General features: G+C 44.9%; 1 protein-coding gene across 1 annotated transcript in view; it reads right to left on the bottom strand.

The window, feature by feature from the left end:
* The window catches only part of obscnb (obscurin, cytoskeletal calmodulin and titin-interacting RhoGEF b), a gene marked incomplete at its 5' end in the record, with an annotated part of 85,995 nt that overhangs the window by 8,220 nt on the left and 51,479 nt on the right, over positions 1-26,296 (bottom strand). The window contains 37 exons of the mRNA XM_083653515.1: positions 18-120; positions 291-458; positions 705-818; positions 1,487-1,664; positions 1,785-1,943; positions 2,424-2,588; positions 2,826-2,942; positions 3,388-3,547; positions 4,090-4,260; positions 4,490-4,566; positions 4,704-4,904; positions 5,070-5,209; positions 6,482-6,538; positions 8,478-8,576; positions 8,661-8,713; positions 8,828-8,861; positions 9,291-9,509; positions 10,257-10,355; positions 10,462-10,497; positions 10,635-10,832; positions 10,924-11,045; positions 11,185-11,266; positions 11,663-11,944; positions 12,722-13,796; positions 14,031-14,287; positions 15,594-15,884; positions 16,053-16,325; positions 16,471-16,746; positions 17,441-17,707; positions 20,446-20,718; positions 21,178-21,444; positions 21,678-21,935; positions 22,492-22,770; positions 23,360-23,632; positions 24,903-25,172; positions 25,616-25,882; positions 26,013-26,279. Coding sequence (XP_083509641.1) covers positions 18-120; positions 291-458; positions 705-818; positions 1,487-1,664; positions 1,785-1,943; positions 2,424-2,588; positions 2,826-2,942; positions 3,388-3,547; positions 4,090-4,260; positions 4,490-4,566; positions 4,704-4,904; positions 5,070-5,209; positions 6,482-6,538; positions 8,478-8,576; positions 8,661-8,713; positions 8,828-8,861; positions 9,291-9,509; positions 10,257-10,355; positions 10,462-10,497; positions 10,635-10,832; positions 10,924-11,045; positions 11,185-11,266; positions 11,663-11,944; positions 12,722-13,796; positions 14,031-14,287; positions 15,594-15,884; positions 16,053-16,325; positions 16,471-16,746; positions 17,441-17,707; positions 20,446-20,718; positions 21,178-21,444; positions 21,678-21,935; positions 22,492-22,770; positions 23,360-23,632; positions 24,903-25,172; positions 25,616-25,882; positions 26,013-26,279 — 7,627 coding nt within the window. The remainder of the gene's footprint in view (positions 1-17; positions 121-290; positions 459-704; positions 819-1,486; positions 1,665-1,784; positions 1,944-2,423; positions 2,589-2,825; positions 2,943-3,387; positions 3,548-4,089; positions 4,261-4,489; positions 4,567-4,703; positions 4,905-5,069; positions 5,210-6,481; positions 6,539-8,477; positions 8,577-8,660; positions 8,714-8,827; positions 8,862-9,290; positions 9,510-10,256; positions 10,356-10,461; positions 10,498-10,634; positions 10,833-10,923; positions 11,046-11,184; positions 11,267-11,662; positions 11,945-12,721; positions 13,797-14,030; positions 14,288-15,593; positions 15,885-16,052; positions 16,326-16,470; positions 16,747-17,440; positions 17,708-20,445; positions 20,719-21,177; positions 21,445-21,677; positions 21,936-22,491; positions 22,771-23,359; positions 23,633-24,902; positions 25,173-25,615; positions 25,883-26,012; positions 26,280-26,296) is intronic.

The raw sequence follows: 26,296 nt of genomic DNA, 5'->3' as shown, positions 1-26,296 counted from the left end.
GAGTGATGGGTGCCTACCTGATCTTGGGGCTGGGTGCACTCTGTATGATGCAGGTGAACTGAGTGTCCTCACCAGCAGCAAAGGTGGCATTCCTCAGCTTGTTCACAAAACGAGGAGGCACTGCAAGGAACACCTCAAAATGTAATACACATTAAAGCCTCTAGAGAGGGGTTTTCATCAAGTCCCCCCAATTCCTAAACCATCACTAATTCCAAATGGTCAACAAGAATCTTTCTTATAGTGCATTATAATTTTAAATAGAAAACATTAGGGTATCAAATGCCACTTACCCTGAACAGTGATCTTTCCTAGAGTGCTGGCGTTGCCGGCTGAGCTGGTGGCGAAGCACATGTACTGTCCAGAATCATCTGCTGTCATGTTATCCAGGATCAGAGTGCAGGAACCATCAGGATCCTCAATGACAATGTGATGAGGGTCTGCCTCCACTGCACGGCCATCTGAGTCCAACAAGTACACACACACGCATTGATGAATCATAGCGTAGTCACATCATCCATAGTTTGGTCTCAGATACTGTTTTTTATGAAGGTTACTCAGTCATTTAGGGCATGTACTGTACCATTTTTCCAGAAGAAGAAGAACACTCAAACACCCACACCCACCTTTGCTGTTACTCCTCATTATATACTGTCCAGTTAAGCAGAAATGGTGGGGGGGGGGGGGGGGGGGGAGGAGTCTCTTACCCTTGTACCACGTGACTGTAGGTTTGGGCATTCCAGTGGCCTTGCAGGCCAGCTTAACAGTCTGTCTGAGCTCTGCTGTGCAGTCTGCCAGAATTTCATCAAAATCAGGAGGACCTGGAAGAACAAGCTGAGTGAACAAGCTGGGAACATGCTCCAACATCAGCCTCCACTTGGAGCCTTGCCGACGGCAGCTACACCTATATACTCGAACATCAGCTTGACAAGCGGGTCCAGCAATATGAGTAAATTGTGTAATTTCACTAGGATTTCAATGACTAGAAGTTAGCCCAAGGAGAAGATGTAGTGCATGTACTTGGTAATAGCGTTCACTCTCTCTCTACATTATAATATTATACTTGCTGTTCGTGTCAGCTACATCGAGTCACATTTTCGGGGAGCTGCACGGCAGCTGCGCCGGCAGACTCAAGATTCAAGATTCAAGATTTTTATTGTCACTCCATGGTACAAGTACCACGTGTGAAATTCTTGTGCAGTGGACTCCGTTTACGACATAGTACAAATAGGCAACAAGCAATGCGGTGCATTCGGCGAGGGCTTTGACTCTGTAGCTTGTTTTCTGCATAAGCGTGAAAGGTAATGACTGGATGTGGATTTTGAGAGAATATTACGATACAAATCCATAAATTACTGTAAATATATACAATATGGGATAGAAAACAGAATGAGGCAAAGAACAAGAGTCAGATATGTATGTATTTGTGAGTGTGTGTGTGTGTGGGTGTGTGTGTGTGTGTGTGCGTGCGTGCGCGTGTCCCACTCACTCCATGCAAGCATGCTGTAGCGCTCCTGCAGTTCTCGGAGGTCTCTCAGCCATGAGTTCTTGATGATGACGGTGCGGGCCTGCACGGTGTATTTCCTCACAGAGTCCTCACGCTCATGCCAGATCTCAAAGGCACGCTCGTCACCCTCCACCGTCTCATTCACGTCAATGTTATTCAGCTGCAATAGAACGAAGAATGCAGCAAACATCAGTCAAGCTGCAGACCATGAGAGAGGAAAGATGACAGTAAGAGCCTTAACACGAGGATGAGGACAGAGTAATTATAGCAAAGGTCTTACCTTCATCATGTTCTTAAAGACATAGGCCTGTGTATCAGTGTTGCTGTCCCTCTTGGGTTTGCAGATTATACAGTAGTTCTTAAAGAGGAAGAGGTGGCGGTGGTGACCTCTAGAAGACGTCCTAACTCCAGGAGCCCCCTCCCACACTTGGAAGGGTCCCTGGTGCAAAAAACAAACAAACAGAATAAACCATCAATCAAACAAAATCAAGTCCTAAATATAGACTTTACAGCTTGAAGTGGCTTCTTACGAGCTTCCCGAGCCAGAGCGGTTAGTTGACTTTGTTGGTGAAGAAAACAAAGGCCTGGGTTTTTAAAATGAGTGCATTAACGTGATGCTGTAAAGTGCAACGTGGATGAGATGGATATGCCGAGCAGACGCTGGCTGCTGCAGCACAGGCACAAAAGCTCATGAAACTAATTGTAAATGAGATTTCTATCTCAATGCTTTTTATCTGGTTAAATAAACGTTAAATACAATAAAAAAAAAAATAGGAAAATGCAGACCGAAACTAGCAGTCTGCACACATAAAGTGAATGAAATAAAACAGTATAATTATTATTATTATTAATATAATAAAATCACTGATGACTCAGACTCCAACTTACTATTACTCAGCACTGCCATAATAGCTCTTACCTGTCTAATGGGCTCTCCTAGTACGTCCAGAGTGGCGGGATAGTTCTCGATCATGGACACATGGTGGGTGTTCTCTGAGCGCTGAGGAAGCGATGACACCATGGCATAGGCTTCCTCTAGGAGGCAGCAGTTCTGACCATTTTTCGCCTTGTTCCGGATCAGCTCCTAAAGATGGGAAGAGTGACAGGTAGTATTATAGGGAAGCAGGGATTTCAAGCAAAAGTCAGATGGAATTTTGTGAAATTACAACGGCAACTATATCTGCTTTCAAATTCTTAATAAAAACAATAAGATAAAGTGACATGATGCAATGAAGACTGGATCAAATCAGAATACCAGTGAGTGGCAGACAGCTAAACCTCACAAGATTCCACTGTGATTCTACTGTTAAAAATATTTTACCTTGAGGATGGCTTTGTACTTCTGAATCCTCTCCAGCGGCCGTTGGAGGTAGGCATTGATGCTGAGAAGAGGAGGCTCTGCAGGATCTGCACTGGCCTGCTCTTTCTCAGTGTATTCCTATAATATAGTGAAAGAAAGAATATTTTTTTTAACCCACGTAATTGCAACAGTAACCCTTTTCCTTATACAGACACGCTAACGATTGGGTATGTACAAGGTAATGACGACAGGGTGGTAAAAAGTAAAGTAGTTAAGTTACCAAATAAATTACAGCTGTAACTAAGTTAGTAAATATTTAAAAACAGAATTGGTAAAAGATGATTTGGTGATTTATAGATTTTTGTCAGTAATTGAGCTGTTTCCAAGTATTAATCTAATTAGTTACTACAACTATAATTACTTGGTAACTTACTATTCTGACTGGTTCTATATTTTACCTATATTTTACCTGGTAAATACCTAGTAGTTAAGGTGACTGTAAAATAAAGAGTTGCCATTACAATAAAGTAATATTGCAACGTATTGTACAACCCACAGTTCAACAGGAAAGGAGTTGTGTTACCTTGAAGAAGTGGTGGACGGTCTTGTCACTGACAGCAGATTCAGCCAGACTTTGACCGACAAGATACTGGAGGTAGTTCTCGAAGCCCTCCTTGTTCCTCAGGAAGCGCATGGCTACATCATCATCTGTGTCACACTCGTTCAGCTTGGGGAGGAATGACCTACAGAAAACAGCAGTAGATTGAATTGATCAGTTAAAAAATAAGGAAACCCTATATCTCAAAAGTCTTCCACTGACTTGTTCGGATGAGACGATGCAAATTATTCTCTGGATACAGTGTGCCACTCCCGACACACACAACAACACAGACACTCTTTTTTCCTTCCCCCCTCGGATTTCCTCCCATTTCCTCCCCAATTGTACTTGGCCAATTCCCCCTGCTGTTCCGGTCGTTGATCGTGGATCACATTATTCCCCCCAGGTCCCCTCCCCCCGACGCCAACCGACCAGAGGAGGCACTAGTGTAGCGACCAGGACACATACCCTTAATCCGGCTTCCCACCCGCAGACACGGCCAATTGTGCCTGTATGGACCCCGACCAAGCCGGAGCACGGGGGCTCGAACCTGCGACCCTTGTGTCGGTAGGCAGGGAATCTACCGCTGCACTACCCGGACGCACAACACAGACACACTCTTTCTGTCTTCTTTTACTACATCAGTTGAGTAATGTAATGTAATGTAATGAGTAGAATGCCACTCACTCGTTATGGAAAGCCTTGATATCTCCAATGTTGCGGAATATGGCCTCCTTCTGGCTGGTGACATCAGACGGAACTTCAGGACTGTCCACATGCTTCAGGTGATGGGACGTAAAGAAGTCCATCTCTTTGGCAAACTCTGCTTCACCATTGATCAATTCCTGGATCAGTTGGCTGGAGACGTGGAAGAATATGATGAAGCATGTTGGTTATGGTGCACCTTTGGTTGCTGTTTTAGAATACTTGCTAAAGGCCCATTCACACTTAACACAATAATTATAAACTATAAATCGTTATAAGTAAATAGAATGGCTCTCAAACTGCAACTATAAAACATTAAAAAAAAATAACTATAACTAAGTGTGAACGGGTCCTTAAGTGTCTGTAGATGCATTGTACTTACGATAGTTTCCTCTTGTATTCACCCTCTGAAACCTCTTCTACATGTGTCTCTGGAAGGTCACCCGTATCGACAGAGAGCTGGAATAAGAGCACCATCATTAAGTCATTTTTATTTTCACCTTTCCAAATGGCTTGAAGAAACTCAGCTAATGCTTGTGAAAAGGAGAGTACAGATGTTGCATTGATGGGGAAAATGCTATAGTCTTGAGACATACTTTCAGTTTCTTGTCCAGGTAGGCAGGCGAGACCCAGCCTTGGCGGGATGGGGTCATTTTGGTGGGTTTGGTCCGGACTAGCCATTTGAGTGGATGGGCTGAGTCCAGCACCTCGACATACTGGCCCTCCTTTAGAGAGATGGATTCTTTGCTTGCGATGGTCGGGTTGTAGTCAGCCGTTGCCACATAGATGTCAAACATCTGTAGATGTAAAGTAATGCAGACATATGTATTCAACATAAAAGGGGCTGTCAGTCTGCGTTACACAAAAATGTCATGTTATCTCAATCTAATATGTTGTTATACCACTCTATCTGATGTACTAATATACCACTATATAGCAGACTGAGGGTCTCCATAGCTCACCTCTCCCCTGGCATCACCCTCATCAGACTCAGAGGAAGAGTCAACGATGAGGGAGGGAGGACGAGAGCGACCGTGATGGGGTGACGGGGAGGGGGTCTTGGTCTCGTCATCGCTGTCAGCACCTGGGACGCGTAACGAGGCTGGGGCAGCAAGAAGGAGGGAGGGCACAAATCAGAGGAAGACAGGTAAAGTGTGCCAAACACAATCTAGGTACAATTAAGATAATTTGCACTAGTGCCTCCTCTGGTCGGTCGGGGCGCCTGTTCGGGGTGGAAGGGAACTGGTGGGAATAGCGTGATCCTCCCACGTGCTATGTCGTGTCGGTGAAGCTCCCTGCTGTCAGGTGAAAAGAAGCGGCTGGCAACTGTGCATGTGTCGGAGGAAGCATGGTGCTAGTCTACGGCTCTCCCCAGATCGGCACAGGATGGAGCAGCGACCGGGGCAGCAAGGGGGAAATTGGCCAAGTACAATTGGGGAGAAAATGGGGAGAAAAGGCAAAAAATAATAATAAAATCAAAAACACATTTCAAGCAATAATTGACTATGTGCCTCTTATAGCGCTGAATTAACATGGCATTGAATGAGTCCTTCAAAGGAGCATAATCATTACTTGAATCAACAAAGATATTGAATGATGTTATTAGTTCAAAATAAATAAATTTCTTGCAAATATAAATTAGTGCTGCTATAAATTGCACAACAATGGATTTCAAATAGTATAGTGGCTGTGTTAGTATTCTAACAGCATGCAAGAGAAAGCTACAATGCAGGCAGCACTTGTGTGATCTGAGCTCTGCACATACATGTCTGCCTTAACATGTATTTCAGTCATCAGCTGGTGGGACTCCCTAGTCACTTCAAATCCATTTTTCACAAGACAGCAAAAAAAACTCAATGATGATGCATAACGAGGTATGAGAGAGCGCAGAACCAAGAGAGGGAAAATATGTTTACTTTATATTTCATCTTCATATCATTTATAATCTTGATATGGCAAATGAGGGAATTGTTGTGATAGCAGCGGTGTCCACCAAATAATCTTTTCCTATAAGAGGATTTTTTTTTTTATCTTTATTGATAGGAGAGTAGGCAGAGAGGAAAGGTGGGGTTAGAGAGAGGGACTGACATGCGGTGAAGGACCACGCTTCGGATTCTAACCTGGGTCGGCCACACGAGGGACTATGCCTCCGTGGTACACACTAACGGTAACGGGTGAGCCCTAAGAAGACTTTTTGATTCTGAGAATAAGTCTAAGCCAAAATGGTTTCCTCAAGTCATCTCCTCAGACATATAATAATACCAAAAAACCTTCTCATCACTGCGCTTATTTTATAAGAGAACAAAGTTAACAAGTCCTACTCCTTGTGGAAATAATTTGCTATGGTGAAGGTTGATGCACTGGGGATACATACTGGATGTTTTGGGCCATGATTTCATCCACTGGAGCACTTGCTGATTCTGTGAGCTGTCTGAATAACACATTAATGCTTAGATGAGTATTTGAATAGTTGGATTGTTGAATTGGTGGATTGTAAAAGATGAAAATGGAATGATGTGAGGAAAGGAGAGGCAGTAAGGCATACACGCATGGATGCCCAGTACACACTGAAAAGCAAGCACTAGAGAGCAGGGAAGAAACACTCCTTTTCCATCAGGTTTGTTGGCAATTCCTTTTATATTCAGAAGTGAATTCTAATTCAAGAATTGAAGTGTTAAAGCATTCAGATTAAATGAGGCCTTCACAATTCTTGAATCAGGAGTTTCAATTCACTGAATTGCCCCAAACCTGTTTTCCGATTGCATTTGCCACGTAACAAAACAATGAGCAAAAGAAGCTCTGTATGTAATATTATGTTGGAATTGTTCATATACTTGTAAGCATCTTTAGCATTAACAACTGGCATAACCATTCATACCAGTGAGGACACAATTAATGATTTATCGTAACATGACATAACCTGTGGTTCTATTTAATTCCTCCTGACCACCAGAGGCAGTGCTTAATGCTGGATATTATCCGTCTCACCCACGTGCAAGTTGACTGTACCAATCAGTGGGCAAGCCCACCCTGAAGAGGCGGAAGTCTTTGTTTAAGCTGTAATTCCTCGAATGGCCACTTGAGGCAGGACTCAGAAGTCCCGTCATTCCTGTTAAAATGCCCCACTTTGTAACAGTAATTAAACATCTTTACAGCCTGGCCCTTAACACGGTTTTGGTCTATATAGCTAATTTCACCTTTTCATAACAACTGTAGGGGGGTCATATATAACTCGCCCGTTTGGAGTAAAATAGATGACAGAAAAGGGGGTGATTGACAGATCGCCTGTCCAGTGATCGCGCAGCTTGCAGATCATGGACCAATAGCAGGCGGAGCTGCGGCTCTGGGAAACTCCCATCTCACGTGAGGTGCGGAAGGACTCAACCCATTCCCTCCCACTCTGCTGACGAAAAATCAAGATGGTGACGGCCAACGTTTCAACTCCAAACGGGAGACCAAGATCAATAGGATAGCTCTGCCCATATTATTTAGGTCAGTGGTACCAATACAGTAACCTGTGACCTAGGATGACATAGGGAAGCAATAAGCATGAAAGTATGTAATCTCCCATCATCTGTTCCTTCTATCTTCTTGCAGATAATTTGCTAATCCAGGTCGAGTCAAGATAATGTTCCCTACAGATTTAGAAGTGGCTGGCGGCTTATCGCTTTGTCTACATGGAAGCAACAGCTGGCATTGGTGTTTTTCACAGCAGCCATTTTGTGTCTAAAAGGCAGGAAGTAACACAGGTGCGAGCAGAACATTAATGAGGGGTTCCAACTTCCAATCCATTTAGGTGTTCCAGTGTTGGGGCCCTTGTTAATGTTTTGCTTGCACCTGTGTTACTTACTGCCTTTTAGACACAAGATGGCTGCTGTGAAAAAGCTGGATTACTGGAGCATCTCTGCTTTATACATGGCTTTGCTGGTATGACCTTGACCTGCATACATAAGACAAATAATATCCAGTCTTGAGCATCTGGCATTCAACCAGAATTCATAGAACTGTAGTTACATCCATAACTCTTGTTAATTGTTATAACAAAGAGCAGATAGTTTGAGATAGCATTATGCTATTGCCTTTGAATTCAGACTTCACCAATTATATATAAAAATGTTAACAAAACACTACTACAAGCCTTTCTGTAACTTCACAAGGTTGTGAGTTACAGAAATCTTGAATGGCTCTCTTCTCTGAAGCAAGTTATCACAACAGATTGTCCAAAAGGTCAGGACATATCTCACCAGTGTTCAGTACGTACCGTATATAGGAGGAAGTGCTGTAAATTGGAATTAGAATGTCTGTGAAATTAAAATCAATGAATCCAATATTTCACAGCACAAATGGAACAGTCCATGGCTCCTACTCACCTTGACTGATCTTAGCGGATACCATTTCAGTGATCTGGGTGGTGAGTTTCATGAGGAATTCCTCTGAACCAACGTCACCTAGGTAGGTCATTTTACCTTCTTGAAGAGGAAATGAATAACACCATCAATATTGTAATTATAACAGTATATATTATATATCATATTGGTAACTTAATAGCTCACCTTTTCCTCTGCTAACCTCCTCTTCAGGAGGACTAACTGTAATCCCAAGAACCCTAAACAGAATGAAGTGTTTCATTTTATTATATATTTACATGCATTTGCAATGTCTATATACCGGTATGTCACATTACTTCCTATATGATTCCAAATCTCCAACAAAAACTTACGCTGGGACTTTGGTCTCTGGCGTTGGCCGTGGTGCTAGGAAGAAAAAAAAAAGAACATGTAAATATATATGTTTTACCCTCAACTGTTTGTCTGTTAGCAAAATACCTCAAAAAGCACAAACAGATCTGGGTAAAATTGTGACAGAGAGCCCTTAGCCCTAGGATCAGTTGAGTAGATTTTGGTGATGATACGAATTTGGGATTTCCGCCATTAGACGATTTTGTTTTTTGTTGTTGTTGCTATAACCATTATGCTGTGTGCATGTGCTAACGGGAAGGTCCAACATCATTGCATTCACATTTCATTTTCTATTAAACTCAAACAGACAAACCAAGGCTGCAGCTTTGCAAGTTGGGGAATTATTCAGCACTGGCAGATCTACCGACTGCCGTCTGATTTAAGGGTATACTTATAGATCAGTGTAATTTCCATCTTAAGTGCTGAGTTGACTTTTTTCCTTACTGTCATCAACCTCTAGTTGAGCAGTGCAGATGGACTGTCCTGCCCTGTTGGTGGCGATACAGGTGTAGGTGCCGGTGTACTCTGTGCCCACGTCCATCAGGATGAGGCTGTGCTGGCGTCCAGAACTTGCTACTTTGTACCCCGTGGTATCTGGCTTGATCCATAGAACATCTTCCATGGATTCCTCCTTCAGCCAGTTGACCATAGGAGCAGGAGAACCTGGGAGAACGGAGGGGAGTATTGAGAGTTTTGTAATGTATACAGCTTGACAGATAAGCTGACAACTAGTGCAACTCTTAAGATGCATTACTGAGTCCTCATCCTGCTATCATGAAATCTCTTTGGATCTCTCCAGATTAAGAGATGCAAGGAGGCTGAGGTGGACATTTCTACAGGCAAAATCAGGCCTTTTCAGGTTCCATGTATTTTTTTCTTTCTTATTTTGATACGTTTTTTTTCTCCCATTTTCTCCCCAATTGTACTTGGTCAATACCCCTGCTGTCCCGGTCGTTGCTCCATCTTCTCTGCTGGGGAGAGTTGTAGACTACCACGTTTCCTCCGACATGTGCAGTCGCTAGCCGCTTCTTTTCACCTGACAGTGAGGAGTTTCAGCAGCAGGACAGCGCGTGGGAAGATCACGCTATTCCCCCCAGTTCCCCTCCCGCCAAACAGGTGCCCCGACCGACCAGAGGAGGCACTAGTGCAGCGACCAAGACACATACCCCACCGGCTTCCCACCCGCAGACACAGCCAATTGTGTCCGTAGGAACGTCTGACCAAGTCGGAAGTACCGCTGCCAGGAATGGAACGCGGGTCTCCGCAGTGGTAGGTGAGTGCTTTTAACTCTACTACCCAGACACCCAGTTTGTATGTACTTATGATGAAGCTAGGCTTAGCACATTGACCTGCACTAAAGGAAGACATTGAACACAATGTTTACAATGTCAAACAGTGAGGAGAACAAACCTTCCACTCTGACAGACAAAGTGATGCTGGCTCCTTGTTTCACCTTCCTGTTGGTGAACCTCTCAAGGAAGCGTGGTGGGACCAAGGGCTCCTTGGAGTCTGCAAAAACGTTGTGTAACATCAGAGCAGTATCATCATATAAGATATCATAAATGTACCTCGTTCCTATTACCTGTGCCTGTCTGTATGGTAAATGTCAAAGTACCTTTTTTAGTATCTTGAGGCATAATCTCCCCCGGACCTGAAGTGAAACATAATTTATTACTGTATCTGTAAACCTCAGTGCATCACAGTTACAACTTGTAACGTTAAATTAACATAAAATATCTCATGTTCTTTTTACATTGTGAATTATTTAGGCATATGCAGCAGACATACTCAGAACTAGCAGTCGTGCAGAGGAGTATGCAGAACCGGCGGCATTGCTGATGTAAGCAGAGTACTCTCCCATATCTTCTCTCTTCACCTCCAGGATCTCTAAGCCATGAATATCCCTGTCTGCCTGCAGCAGAACCCTCTGTGAAGGTCGCAGAGGGTGGCCGTCTTTGAACCAGTATACCCTGGGCTTGGGGAAACCTGGAAGACAAATGAATCATGTCGATCTTTCTAAAGCACTGTTTGATATTTTGTTGACCAGAGGTGAATTGACCTTGATTAATCAACCTACCTTTGACTTTGAGCTGCATCTTAGCGATGGGTGAACCTGGGCAGACATGAACATCATGTAGCTCATCCACCACTTGGGGTAGCTGCTCATCTTCGGCTACAGACTCAAAGGCCTCAGTCTCCCTGCTTGAGGAGAGAGGAGAGAACAGTGCAACCTAAAGCATGCAATATTTATCCATTTCACTGTGTATGTCTTTCTGAAGACTAGCTGGGAAAACAGAGATTGGCATGAAAAAGGGTGGTAAATTCATAGTAAATTCACCTGGACACATAGCCCTTGGCACTGACGTAGGAAGATGTCTCAGTGGCATCGGCTGCAGTGTCGTAATCAGAGCTGCAAGACACTGAGGGAAGAGATGGATGGATCGTTTTATACAAACATGAGTGAAATCAGGGGCACATTGTGTGTGTGTGTGTGTGTGTGTGTGTGTGTGTGTGTGTGTGTGTGTGTGTGTGTGTGTGTGTGATGTTGTGCTACCTTTATGAGAACCAGTTTGAGTTTCAGAAGTGTAAGCTTTAGTTTTACATTGTTAGATCATCAATCTGTGATTTTGAATGCATTCCAGGAGATACTTTGTGATTAAGTGTTGCCATTTACACAATGTGTGTGTGTGTGTGTGTGTGTGTGTGTGTGTGTGTGTGTGTGTGTGTGTGTGTGTGTGTGTGTGTGTGTGTGTGCGCGCATGTGTGCGTGCGTGCGTGCATGTGTGTGTGTGTGTGTGTGTGTGTGTCACACTCACTGTCGACCCTGAGTTCAGCCTTAGTGGCTGCGATGCCACTGTTGTTCTCAGCCATGCAGCGGTAGACCCCCATGTCAGTGGGCAGCACAGTGGTGATGATCAGCTGGTGGCAGCCCTCCTGGTCTTCATTGATCATGTAATGGTCATTCTCCTCCAGCACTTTGCCATCTTTGAACCAGCGCACATTGGGAGGGGGCTTGCCAATGACCACACAGTCGAAGCTGACCGGGTAACCATCTGGGACGTCCTGGCTCTGCAGCTCTGTCAAGAATACCGGGGCAGCTGGAGTAACAAGAAACAAATGGTTTAAAAAAAAGTTAAAAAGTTAAAAGTTTGCTCCAAAATGACTGCAAATAATCTTTTATGATTAGGGTTAAATACAGTTTCCAGTACAGATAGGTCAAATTAAATGACATTGGTAACAATGACAAGTACAAATAATGTTACCTTATGAAGACATGCAAGGAATAATGAAAAAAAGATAGAATGATACGCATGATTGAGTCAATATTAGAGACAAGTGTCTCGAAATGGGTGCATACATTGAGAAATACATACAAAAGTTAAGGGAGAAATTGCAGCATATTAAAAGCAAATGCATACTAACATCCACAGCCACATAAAATGCTAAAAGAATACTAAACTTAGGGTGAGTAGACGACAAGGGAAATGTGATTTGAAACAGCTCAGAAAACACAAAACAAACTCACCAAGTTAGTAAGGCTCGCAGCAAACACACAAACACAACAGTGGACAGTAAAGCAGGAGAGACAGCGGAGTGTGGACAATATGGACATCACATGTCACATTATGGACGTCACATTTATTCAGCAGATACAAACTTACTTTAACAATTAAACACTCTTAATATGATTAAGTAGTAAATTAATTAACAGACTGATACAAGCAGAACATGTTAATGATCTGACACTTTCTTAGTATAACAGAAAATGTACAGAAAATCTTGTTACTTTTGATGATTGAATAAAAACCTATATAGTACACAATTAGTAACATGTTTAATCCTTAAGAAAGAGTAGCTACTCTTGTGTTTCCTACCAGGGGCTCCAGCCATGAATGCAGGCAACTGTCTATCTTGCGTGGGGGTCTGTGTGCCGTCTTGCGTGTACCCCATCTTCATAATTCGCAGCTCCACTTTGACGGGCCCCGCCTCCAGGATGGTCGTCTCCACAGGAACCCCTTGGGCCGTGAACATCGTCTGGAACCTCTGCGAGGCCACCTCCGCATCGGCCCGGGAATCAAAGCGGATGTAGATGTAGCGCTCGTCCTCGCGGTACGAGTGGGGATCTGGGGGACGCAGGTCTCCTTCGTCCGCGCTGAGGAAGGGTTCTTCCTCCACATCGGGTGGGAGTCGCGTGCGCAGGAGGCGACGCAGGCGTTTACTGGCCTGCCTCAGAGACTCGTCCATCTCGCTGCCCGAGGAGCTCTCGGGCTCGCTGTCAGCACTGTAGCCCACCGTCAGTGGCCGTCGCCCGGATGATTCTCTCACTGTTCCCACGGTCACCTTACCGCTATGAGAGGTCACTCCAAATTTGTTGGTGACCTCACAGATGTAGACCCCAGTGTCCTTGGTGGTGACGGCAGTGATGACAAGGGAGCAGGTGCCGTCATTGTAGATGTCGATATGGTGGTGCTTGCCGTCGGTCAGGGGCTCTCCATCCTTCAGCCAGCGCACCTTGTCAGGTTTACCTTCTGCCACACACTCCAGATGTATGGTGCCATTAGGTTCCTTAGTCTGGTCCTTAAAGACCTCTCTGAACACAGGACGCATGTCCTTGCGGGCCTTGTAGCCCTTGAAGGCAGCTTGTATCTTAATGGCAGCCTCTCTGAGCTCAGGCTCATCCTCCTTAGTGATCTCCATGATGTCAGTCTCTTCTATAATCATCTGTTTTGCATCTGTCTGCTGAACTGTAGTTGTTTTCACCACGGTCTGCTGCACTGTTACTTCATCGGACATCTTGAAGTGTGCAAAGAACCTGTCCTCAGTGGACAGAGTCTCTCCCTGAGTGGCTGTTGAGAGAGAGGACTTGCTGCTCTTCTTCAGGTAGGACACAAGCGTCGGACCGCCGGAAACGGACTCATCCTCGGAGCTGATGTGCAGTTTGGGCTCTGGCTGCTTCTCAGCCACAGCAGCCTGCTCCTTCTCAGCCACAGCAGCCTGCTTCTCAGCCACAGCAGCCTGCTTCTCAGCCACAGCAGCCTGCTTCTCAGCCACAGCAGCCTGCTTCTCAGCCACATCAGCCTGCTCCTTCTCAGCCACAGCAGCCTGCTTCTCAGCCACAGCAGCCTGCTTCTCAGCCACAGCAGCCTGCTCCTTCTCAGCCACAGCAGCCTGCTTCTCAGCCACATCAGCCTGCTCCTTCTCAGGTGATTTAATGTCCATCTTCTCTGGTGCCTTAACCTCCTTCTGTTCTGATTTACCTTGACCACCTTTACCATCCTCCTCAGGTAGTTCAGAGATGGAGTCCAGAGTAGGCTCTCGGCTCATACGGCGTTTCTTGGACAACACCTCCCACAGCTCATGGATGTCACCTTCGTCAGCAGCCTCCGGGGGCAGGCTGGGCTGCTCCCCTTCCTCAGTCTCTGCCTCCTTTACCTCTGTACCTATAACCACAATGGAGTATCCAATAATGCTATGTAAATATTTTATATTATAATTATATATTTAAAAAATATATAATTGTCAGTATCCATACAACACAACTTACCTAACTGGTGGCAGAACCGAACTATTCAAACTCTACTTACCAAAACTTACCGTAATAAACACCCTTCCCAAAGGCCTTCAATTGACTTAGAGTGGGATAAGTATATAGAGGTCTATAACATAATACAACTTGCATAAGTTTCCATATTTACCTTTCAGGTTGAGTTTGACAGAGTTCTTGGCCTCAGTAGAGGCCATACGGGTGTACACACTCTGACCAGCAGCTTCAAAATCCCTAATCAACAGTACCTGTCTCTTTCCCTCTGTGGCCAACTGGTACTTAAAGCATATGTCCACCAACTGCGGTACGGCTCCATGCGGCTGCATCAACAGACCCACACCCATGTAATCTTGTCAGAGGCATGCAGGTCCGACAGAAATAGAAGAGGTGCGTATTTTTGCCAGATCAGATGTGTTGCCCATCTATTACATGTGCAAGAGTCTGTCCCGGCACCCGTCCCACGGCCACACAGAGCCGTACTGCAGCTGGTGGACATTGGGCTTTACTCCCTACCTCCGGCTCTTTGTGCCATGTAACTGACTTGCCCCCCACCCATAGGAAAGTGTCACACCACACGCCATCTTACCTGCCAGCAGGTCTAGGGAGGCTAGTGGCTGTGTCACTGTCACAGGTGCTTCTGTTTAACAACGAAAACAGAAACATATATTATACAGTAGATGGCAACCTGGTATTTTTCTTTTACAGTGCTGTAATTATTCATAAGACAAGTTGGACAAATTAGCTTTTTAATATTAGGCTAAATTAACAAAAATATATATATTTTTTTTTATTATGTTCTTGAAGGAACAATAGCCTATAACCAGTAAACCCGATGAGACTCACAAACGTCATTACTGTTTGAAGGGACCATAGGCTAAGATGAGCAGTAAACGCACAGTCACTGTAAATAGATGGTTATAGTCAGCGGTTAGACAGCATTGCCCTACAAAACCAACAACTAAGTCCTTTTTGTGTGCTCTAAAATGGTATGACTCGATTTCATATAATCAAAAAGCACATTAAATAATGTTATTGAGTATTTTGCACTAATATTGTTAACAATAGGATATTATTATTTTTGTTTTACAGTTCCACTACGTGTGCAGTTACTGTTCTTCGGTTTTATAGAGGAGAGCTGAGCGAACAAGCAAGTGCACCGTTGACAGTCAGTCTATTTCATGAATGAAATCACATCCACTCACCAAGCTGCACTGTCTGAGGCAGCTGGACAGGCTCTCCAGTGCCAGCTCTGTTGATGCCCGCCACTCTAAACCTGTAGCCACTTCCCGGGATGAGGTTTTCAGCCACAAACTCTGTGTTACACACAGGTTCCGAATGACACGGCAGCCAGAGGGCACTGTCTACCAGCCGCATCTCCACCCTGTAGCCCAGAATAGGACTTCCTCCATCATGTAGAGGAGTGAACCAGGAGAGGGTAACAGACTGCGTCGTCTTACTGAGGACCTCTGGATCCTCTGGAGGATCAGGTACAGCTGTTGGGAAGAGGAGCAACGAGAGTGAGAGGCATCTATGAACACTGAGAAAGAAGAAAATAAACTGTGAATTCAGTCTCTCAATAAAAAAAGAGGATTACTGGAATTCTTTTTAGAATCATTCAGCATAACACTCTTCTCTAGCTGGACTGTTTCTCCAGCACTTACTGATGATGGTGAGCTTGGCCAAAGACAGAGCATCTCGAGCAGCAAAGGTGATTTCCTGCTCGGGCAGGAGAGGCGCCTGTCTCAGGACGAGGCGATAGAAACAGCCATCGGCCCTCATGGCCCAGAGGTCGCTGGGCTTTATCTCAACACCATTAGCATACCAGGCTACCTCCGCCACAGGGACGCGCTCAGTCAGCTCAACACAAAACTCCACCTTTTCCCCCACCGCAGCCACCTTGTCCTCCAGGCCCTTCAATATGTCGAGTTTCCAGCCTTAGCAGAGAAAACCCATATTATGAAAAGGTAATTATCCTGAGTTAAGGGCTTATCATATTTATTAGACCATGTTTTATATTCAGTGCAAATATTACTATGAATAAAATTCATCAAGGATCTGGCATTGATTTGGATGACTTACCCTTGACAGAGAGCTGGGCAGATGAGGAGGCTGTGCCAGCTTGGAAGGTCACTGTGCAACTGTCTTCGACGTGCAACTCTTTCAGCAGGAGCAGATGACGACAGCCGCTCTCGAAGGACACGATCTCAGCATTAGGTGACTCCTGCACTGGTTTGCCATTGAGAAGCCAGCGGGCGCCTTTGGTCTCAGGACGGGAGAGAGCACATTCAAACAGCGCTTCGCCACCATCGATGGTCTCCATGTTCTCCAGGCCCTGGACAATGTCAATGGGTTTGGCTGTAGAGTGGAAATGTGAAAGTGAAGAAAAAACGAGAGCACAATAATAAAAAAAAAAACAATCAAGGAATAACCCAAGTTCTTAGGAAGGTCAATCCTTTTGAGTTGTTGTTGACAAAGGACACAAGCTTTGTGATGTAGCCTATTGTGATGAGCTTTAGGATTTGGTCAAATATATGTGAACATATTAGACAGACACTCAAACAGAAATGAGAGCTGAAAACACTGCTGCATAAAGTGCACATAAGCTACACATTCATACTTTTATAAGGGTTGATGTGGATGTGCAGTTGGACAACCCTATGACTACATTTTCATGGGCTACAGTACTGCTAGATATGACGCTGCCATAACAGCCACCAGCACCAGAAACGTCTCCGAAGCGTTGAGCAGGAGCCTGGCCGTTCACACCAGAATCGCTCCGTTTTGCTCCGCGCCTCGCTCTGTTTTGCTCTGTGTCGGTCACAACTTGTACTGACTTCATGCCTCACTGCACGCAGCCGCTCGTGGCTCGCATCAAAAATAGACCAGACTTGGAAACTCGTGAGAAACTCGCAAGATGGACGCCAAAATGAAACCGCTTCCGCGTCGGGGATGCTTCTGGTGTGTTCCCGCTGTAAGACTAATCTTCAAAGCTTTAGGAGAGGGGAACTTCATGAAGGTAGGGGCTCTTTCCATGTGGAGGGAAGCTCACCTTCCACATGCAGTGAGGCGACCACGCAGGTCCCCTGTGCCTCACAGGAGTATGTGCCCCTGTCCTCAGTGGACACGCGGCTAATGTACAAGCGAGCCACATTCCAGTCCTGCTCCACTACCACCCTTCGACCATCAGGCCGCAATGGCTGCCCGTCTCTCCTCCACTGAGCCTTGACTGGCCTGGAGTACTGGCAGATGAACTCAGCCGGTTGGTCTTCGACCACCTGTAGGTCCTCCATCTCGCTCACCACTTCCACTGTGGGATCTGAGGGTGGGGTCGGGGGTCGGGGGTCATGGGGTCAGGGCTCGGCCATAAGATATAATAAAGACATGCACAGGACATGCCGAATGACATATGGGCTTTATAACCCCCAGAGCACCTTGGAGTGGTGTTGATATGCGAGTGTTATCATCATGATGTTGGGCAGAGTCCACCCAAAGTGTATGACTATAGCACCATGTAGGGCTGGGCGATATGAACCATTTAGACTGAATGGTGATACACTATATCATTTCTATCCTGGTATTTTCTACTGTACAAAGTGGGCTAAATTGTGCAGTTGTAACTTGGTGCTTACCCAAGATATGTACAGTACACAATGAGATGTTTGATCGTTAATGTGAATATAATGACTAAAGCGAGAAACATACTTCAACATAGCCTCGAGTTTAGGACTAGACTAGACTAGACGTATGTCTAGTTAGACATACATACTAGAACGTCAGCTTGACGAGGGGGTCCAGGGGAATCCCCAGCAAGTTAGCCTACGGAGAGAATGTAGTATATACTTGGTCATAGCTTTGAGTCTCTCCTGTTATCCCCCCATCTACAAATAAGAGAACAACTGGAAGAGTCTGGTAAGTTCAGGAAATTACATCACTTTACTGTAATGCAGACTTTAAAACCAGGAAAAGATGACACTTATGCCATATCACTATATTGCGATATCCAAAATCTAAGACGATCTCTAGTCTCATATCACGATATAATATAAATATATTGTCCAGCCTTAGCACCATGTACAAAATTATACATTGCAGTATGTTTGTCACATGTGTCAAACTCAAGGACCGGGGGCCAAATCCAGTGAGGGCTAGCAAACAATACAATTTGTGCAATACAATTCCAATTCTCATTAGCTCTAATAGTTGTAGGGTACTAGTTGTCTGTTTGCCATTATTTTTCCTATAATTCTGCTTTGAGACCTAGTTATTAATTATTAAGTAATTACTCAAAACCAATAATAATTGAATCAGAGACAATGTAATATTATAACAAGTAGGCTGAGGACAACCATAATGCTGATGTGGCCCGGGATGAAATTGAGTTTGACCTCTGTGTTGCCTTATGTGAACTCCCAAACTGAAGAGGGGGTCAAAAAGCCCAACCGCCAAAGGTCACAACCGAGGGGGGAAGTGCTGGCAGCCAATTAGAGAGGAGGCATGATAAGTGGATAGAAATACCAAACTCATGTTGATGATGGAGAGTTAGAGGTTTTAGTGCTTGCAGGTCAGGGGCGGGGCGGGGCAGGGCGGGGCAGGTGGAGGTGAGAGTGAAGGTGAGTATGGGACAGTGGCCGCCATGGCCGGCCTGAGTGGATGGGTGGAGCAGCACTTCCCTAATACATTTCTGTCATCACTGCTAATTTGGCTCACATTCTAACTCTATATAATATCAGCTGCATCAAACCTCAAAGATCACCAACGCAGGCCTAATCCAGATATATTTGTAGAAAGAAATGCTTAATGGCTATGTTGTCCATTGAATCAAATCACCAATAATGCAACAATCAATCATCATACATATTACCAAGGGTTACATAGTTCCTATTGTTACATACACTATATAGAATAGAAAGAATTCAGAGAGAATCCCCCCAAAATACAGAGACAAAATGTGTGTAAATGACAGATTTCTGTTGGACAATCAAAATAGATGGAAATGACTTGATATAAATGCTACAGTATTTTCTTTATTTTTTCTGATCTTTCTCCAATTTTCTCCCCAATTGTACTTGGCCAATTCCCCCTGCTGCCCCGGTCGCTGCCCACCCCCTCTGCCGATCTGGGGACACACACATTCTTCCTCCGATACATGTGCAGTTGCCAGGCGCTTCTTTTCACCTGACAGCGGGGAGCTTCACCAGCAGGACGTAGCACGTGGGAGGATCACACTATTCCCACCAGTTCCTTTCCGCCCCGACCAGGCGCCCCAACCGACCAGAGGAGGTGCTAGTGCAGCGACCAGGACACATACCCTCATTCCAGCTTCCCGCAGCATGAAACAGCTTATCGCGCCTTTATGGATGCCCGACCAAGCCGGAGGTAACACGGGGGCGTGAACCTGCGACCCTCGTGTTGGTAGGCAGGTAGTCTCGCAGAGCGAGACTAGTAGGCAGGGAATCTAACGCGACACGACCCGGACGCACCTACAGTATTCAAATTTGATAAATCTTGTGTCAATGACACACGATGTCATTTAGACTTGTTTAGACATTCTTCTGCTCTCTGATCTAATGACACTTTCCGTGGTGCTGCACCCAGTTGTATGTTGGATCAAAGCACACAGCATGGAACACTAATGCTATTATTATTATTAATGGAATGAGAAACAATGTCTGCTCATGCATGGATGAGGATCTCTTTTTTGGACACCTGCAGGATAATTCTTCTTAAAGAAACAGTGTATCAAATAATATTTGGTTACTTCACATTTTGAAATGACTATCTCAAAGAAAGAGATGGGAAATTTGGTACTGTGCGCGTAGTCTCTTGAGCCTATTATACTGTAAACAAAATAGCAATAAATATTGTCACTATATCAACATTGTAGTAATAACATCACAGTACAATCTTGGCTTTAACATGAGCTACAAAGATTATGTTTATACGATTTGAATCAGTGAATTAAAATGCCGCAGGGTCTGAAAAAAGAGTGCAACTGAGATGCTCTCCTGCTCTCAGTTTCTTTAGCAGTTATATTTGCTACTGATGCCCTGATACCTTTGACTAAGAGCTTGGCTGTTGACAGCACACTGCCGGCTTTGAACGTGACCGTGCCAGAGTCGTCTGTGGCCAGGTTCTTTAAGGTGAGTGTGTGGATGTGAGCCTGGCTCAGCCCCATCTCACTGACGGGGCTGTGCTCCAGCAAGGTGCCATCCAGCCACCACTGCACCTCGCCGGCTGCCCTACCAGACAGCTGGCAGGAGAAGGTGGCCCATTCCCCCACAAAGACGTCGATGGTCTTAAGACCAGACACAATGAAGACCTCTTTCACTGTTGAGCGAAACATAGATACACACATACAAACACTGAGGTTGTAATAATACTCATACATTGAGTACATGTCATGTATAATGATGTTAACGTCTATATAATCTATATTTTGATTGTCAACAGTCCCTTTTTGTCAACTTCAGTGGTAGAACAAAATTGTATCACATCAGACAGAAAATGCCAACATACAACATCAGAGTTTACAAAGAGATAAGCCTGCCGAAATACCTATTATTCCATTTGTTGCAGTAATTAATTTGCAATTAGCCATTGTGCTAATAATGTATGCTAGTTAATTATTGCATAATTTTAATTTATAGGAATTATCTTAAGCAAAACTAATTTACTGTCATGACAAAGAGCAAAGATGAAAAAGCACTATGCCAGAATCCAGTCAAGATTAAATTGGCTGGCCAGTAAAACCAGAGACAGACGCAACAGTGTTGATGTGTGGACTACCTTGCACTGCCAAAGAGGCTGTAGTGAGCTGGTCTCCTGCATCACAGGTGTAGTAGCCACTGTCTTCGGGCTCCAGATCCCGCATACAGAGCTCGTGAATGCACCCTTTCTGCCTCATCTCATACTTCTTACTGGGCTGGAGGGCCGTGCCTCCTTTCCTCCACTCAACGCGCACGCCTGGCTTAGACAACTCACAGTGCAGCGTAACATCATCGCCCTCTATGGTCTCCTGGCTCTTCAGCTCTTTCTGGAAGAACGCTGGGGCACCTGGTGAGAATTCAAAATGGGAAAATGTGGCATCAGATGCTGAGATGGCAAGTGGAGACACACATCTGTGATGGATGAAAGAGGGGAAGATGGCTTTGTCGAGGCACAATGATGGAAGAGTGGGTGCATGGTAGAGGGCAAGGAACATTCAAGAATGTTGTAGGGGGTTCATTCCAATCCTATCTTGATCCACAGACTTGAATCTGATCAACAGAGCTGGCGTCGTTCTTTACCTTCCACAGTCAAGGTGACGTCACACTGTGCGTCTCCTGTATCGCAGGAGTACGTTCCCGAGTCCTCGGGCACCAGGTTGTGGATGCGGAGCTGTTGGAATGCACCCTCCTTCCTCAGGTCGTACTTGAGACCTGCTTTGACGGTCTCGTTGTTCCTGATCCAGGTCACCGTAGCTTTGGGGTCTGAGACGGTGCAGGCCAGAGTGACAGTCTCACCCTCTAACGCCACAGTGTTGTGTGGCTTCTCTAGTATTAGCACTGTAAATATGGGAAACCCGAAACTAAGTTCAATGAGAGCATTGACGTATATGATACTGTAGCATTACTTACTGTCTCCCTGCCTCTTCAGTCTAGTGTGAATTATTTCTATAAATACATATGCATGCAATGAATTCTACATCAATTTAAAATTTTGAAATGCATAAAAAATTAAGTGCATATAATTTCTTTACTAAAATGTGTTGAAACCATGTTTATTATTCTGATTTCAGGGTGTACTAAGGCAACATTCTGATTATTGAAATATTGCAAACTGCCCTTATTTGAGCAACACTCACTTCACAATCTATTAAGCAAGGTGACTTAAGTTCTTTAATCTACTTTAAGCTTATCTACTTTAGTGACATTATTCTTGTTAGCATTTGGATAGCATTTCTCCTCATAGCGAATGCTATAAAATGAATGCAAGGGGATGGAAAAAGTTAGGATGTTGAAGATGATGATGCCAGCAGATTTCCATTTGCCAAGGTAAAGCTGTTTGCCGGTCGATGGAGAAGTGAGGATTAAACACCTCTAGTGACCTTATCGCCATTACCTTTGGGTTTCTCCTCCACTAGAAGACAGGCCACACTCTTCTCTTCTCCCACTACGAAGGCCACGTCTCCTGATTCATCTGTGGTTACCATCTTCAGGGTCAGGCGGTGGACTCTGCGCTGGATGCTCATTTCATTAAGATCATTATTTTGGAGAAGGTTGTCTGCAAGCCACCATTCCCCATTCGTTACCCCAGAGTGTGACAACTGAACCTCAAAGACAGCGTCCTGTCCAGTGGTCACAGTGACATCACAGAGCTCTCGGATGATGCGCACACGCTCTGAAGGTGAATGGGATGATGGGAGGTCAGTCATCATTTGTAAGAAGGGCTTCGGGATGACATCACTAAGAGGGTGTGTCCACCACCAAAAGCACCACTTTAAATACTTACTGACTTTGCCTTAAGGGTGATCTGAAGAGAATGGCTGTTGTGCTCTGGCGTGTGTCAGTCTAATGAAAACTAATTAGACTATCCTTAATAACACTAGATTTTTACCAAAAAGATGTAATTAAATAATAATACATCAATCACTTAAACAAACTCACATTAACATTACATTCACTGTATGATATTGTAGCTTGCATAACTTCAATCACACCCCCACAACAACAACAACAACAACAACAACAACAACGACGACGACGCAGAAATTAATTTGTTCCATTAACATCAGATAATTATAACTCAAGTAAAACTCAAATTTCACGCCAACCAAGATGTTACACTTAACTCTACAACTGTGGAATCCAAGAGAAAAAGATTCTGAGTAGAAGATTTGATCCAGAACTTGATAATGAGATGAATGAACTTAGGATGAACTTCAGTCAAGAAACGAGACAAGACACGACATGAGGACGTGCTCCGTTACCTTTCACGGTCAGGGCAGCAGTGCTCTGCTTGTCCCCTGTGTCGCAGGTGTATTCTCCAGTATCCTCCACCTTCAACTTGTGCACCACCAGGGTGTGGGTGGAGACTCTATGCTCCATAGTGTATTTCTCCCCCTTGGTAAGCACGGCTGAGCCCTTCCTCCAGGTCACCTTGCCGTCGGGGCTGGAAGTCTCACAGGACAGGGTGGCCGTGCCTCCCTCCATGGCCTCTTCACTCTCCAGCTCCAGCTCCTTCTGGAATACGACAGGTGCCGCTGCCAGAAAGACCATCACAGGTTAGAGCCAATACATTCAGATGGTTCAAGGGTGAACGCGGCCACCACAACACATCGTCTACTCAAAAGAGACAATCAAGTTTTCAATTATTTATACTTACAACTATTCCATAGCATCAAGAAGCGTAAAAGAGAACAGATACAACACTGTCAAAAGTCACATTGTGAACCTACCTACAGGCTTCTCCCACTTTGACATTTTATGAGAATCAGTGACAGATTGAATCAGAAAAATATGCAGCAGTCAAATGAATCAACTGGTATATTATCAATAAATTACTTGGCTGATACTTAGAAATTAATGAACCTTGCTGCACCTAATGTTCAAAGTTTGTCTTTAGGGACTCAGAGAGGAGTTCTCATTTCAAGGGTCCGAATGGAAACAAAGTAGTGATATTCACACAAAGCTATCAAATAAACACTAGCATTTGCCAGTTTGATTATGGCCCACTAAAAGTGAGTGGAAAGATGAAAACATCTGCAGTAATCGGTGAATGAATTATGCAAGTTATTTGATTAAACTGAGAAAACAGCTCAGTGATGAAAGTTTGAACACGACATGAAACTTTCATGTTGCTTATCAACATAAATAATAATAAATTCTAAAGAGAAATAGGTCGAGGCGATGTCTCGTCATAGACGCTGGGTTAGCTGGCTCAGCCTGGCTGGGGGCGTGGTCAGGGTGGGGGTCAATCCCCCGTTCGATCCATTCAGCAAAGTTAGAATTTAGCTGCTAGCCCAGCCCAGGCAGACACGAACAGGGATTCAACCACCGCACTAAACGCACATCTGAATAGACATCTTGTGTTCTGCTCTAGAATCCCCCAAAACTGTAGTGTAGAGCCGCAGCACCTTCCTTTGGTGAGTCAGCCCATTGAGATATATGGGCGGTTTTACCCTACTCGCGCGCCAGCCGTATAACATTTTGTGGGCGTTCCCACACATGCCGACTGTCTCTATAGACACATTTCATCTCAGTTCAATGGAACATGGAGGTGAGAACATGCATATAGAAATACAGTATGTTGGGATAGACCGGAAAATAGATATTACAAAAGTGAGGAGGTGAAAAGTGACAGTGAATGGGGAACACCTCAATCAAAAGTGAACTGAAACGCAGGTGTCCCACAAGGAAGATGGAGATGAAGAGTTTGAAATGAACTGGGAAAGCGTTACTGAAGGAGCAAAAAGGTTGAGTGTTAGTTCTTGTCAACGCACTTGGTTAAATGGCGCGAAATGTTTCCCTTACCTCTGACTGTCAGAGAAGCAGTGGACGTGTGGTTACCCACTGTGAAGGTGACTGTGCCTGAGTCTTCCTGGGTGACACCTCTGAGTGTGAGGCTGTGCACCCGGCCCTCAGCCCGGATCAGGTTCATCTCATTGTCCTGTAGTGGGACGTCCTGGAGCTTCCACTGGGCGAGGGGTGCCTCCTCATGAGAAACCAGGCACTCAAAGTGGACATCTTCTCCCTCGCGCACGACACAGCTCTCCAAGAATTTCACTATGGTAACCTCAACCTCTGTTTGACGAAATTAATTTGAGTAGTTCAGTTATATATTCATTGGTTGACATCAGCATGCTTGACAAGGAGAAAGGTCACCTCTCTTGCAAATTGTGCTTACAGATTTCCACTGTGCTGTTATAGATTGAGCGTGAGATAGTATTACTGTATGTGAAAGAAGACCAAAGAAATGAGATGCGATCAGTGGAAAATGTGTGAGTAAAGGTGCACTGAAAAGTGTGAAAGCGCAAACAAGGAACAAGACATGCAGTAGTAGTGGGGGGGACGACATCAGCACTCTTGTAGTCAGGAAGATGCCAAACAGAATCTCTACATGTGAGGTGGGTGCATGTCATGCTCAAGTGGGAAAGTGGTGAGGAGACAAAGAACGACTGAGGATAGAGATGACATGACTCCAGAGATGAGATCAGAAAAAACAATCCTGAAAACAGAATGCTTACCCTGCACAGTGAGAACAGCTGAAGTCTTCTGGCTGCCCGTGTCGCAGGAGTATTCTCCCGAGTCAGCGCCGTGTGTTTTATAGAGGACGAGCTCCACTACAGCCCCTTCCTGTTTAAGCTGGTATTTGAGGCAAGACTCCAGCACCCTGTCACCAAACCTCCAGACCACGGTGGCTCCTGGCTGTGTGGTCTCACAGCGAAAAGTAGCTGTCTCCCCTGCCTGCCTCTCAAGGCTCTCCAGCTGGGCCTTGAAAAAGACAGGTTGGGCTAAGGGGGAGGGGGGGGGGGGGCAGGAGGAAATGAGTAGGGAACGTTAGGAGAACTGAGACAGAGACATTTTTAGCCCACCACACAAAATATGAGATGCATGAAGAAGAACAGTGTCCAACTGGCATACCCTTTACTACTAGCTGTGCCGTGCTTTGGAAGTCCCCACTGTCACATGTGTAGCTCCCAGTGTCCTCTAGGTCTACATGATGGATCACTAGTGTGGCGACGTGCCCTGTCTGTCTCATTTCATACTTGGCACACGGGCAAAGACCCAGTTCTCCTTTCCTCCAGTCCAAAGGAACCCCAGATTTAGAGAGCTCACACTGCAGGGTAACACTGTCCCCCTCATCAGCCATTTGGCTCTCCAGCTCTTTTGTGAAAACGACCGGAAGAGCTGATGAATGAAAATAA

Source organism: Poromitra crassiceps (assembly GCF_964638095.1).
Source record: "Poromitra crassiceps genome assembly, chromosome: 17".
NCBI lineage: Eukaryota > Metazoa > Chordata > Actinopteri > Beryciformes > Melamphaidae > Poromitra > Poromitra crassiceps.
The sequence above is the reverse complement of the archived record's forward strand: the minus strand, read 5'-3'. Positions and strand labels throughout refer to the sequence as shown.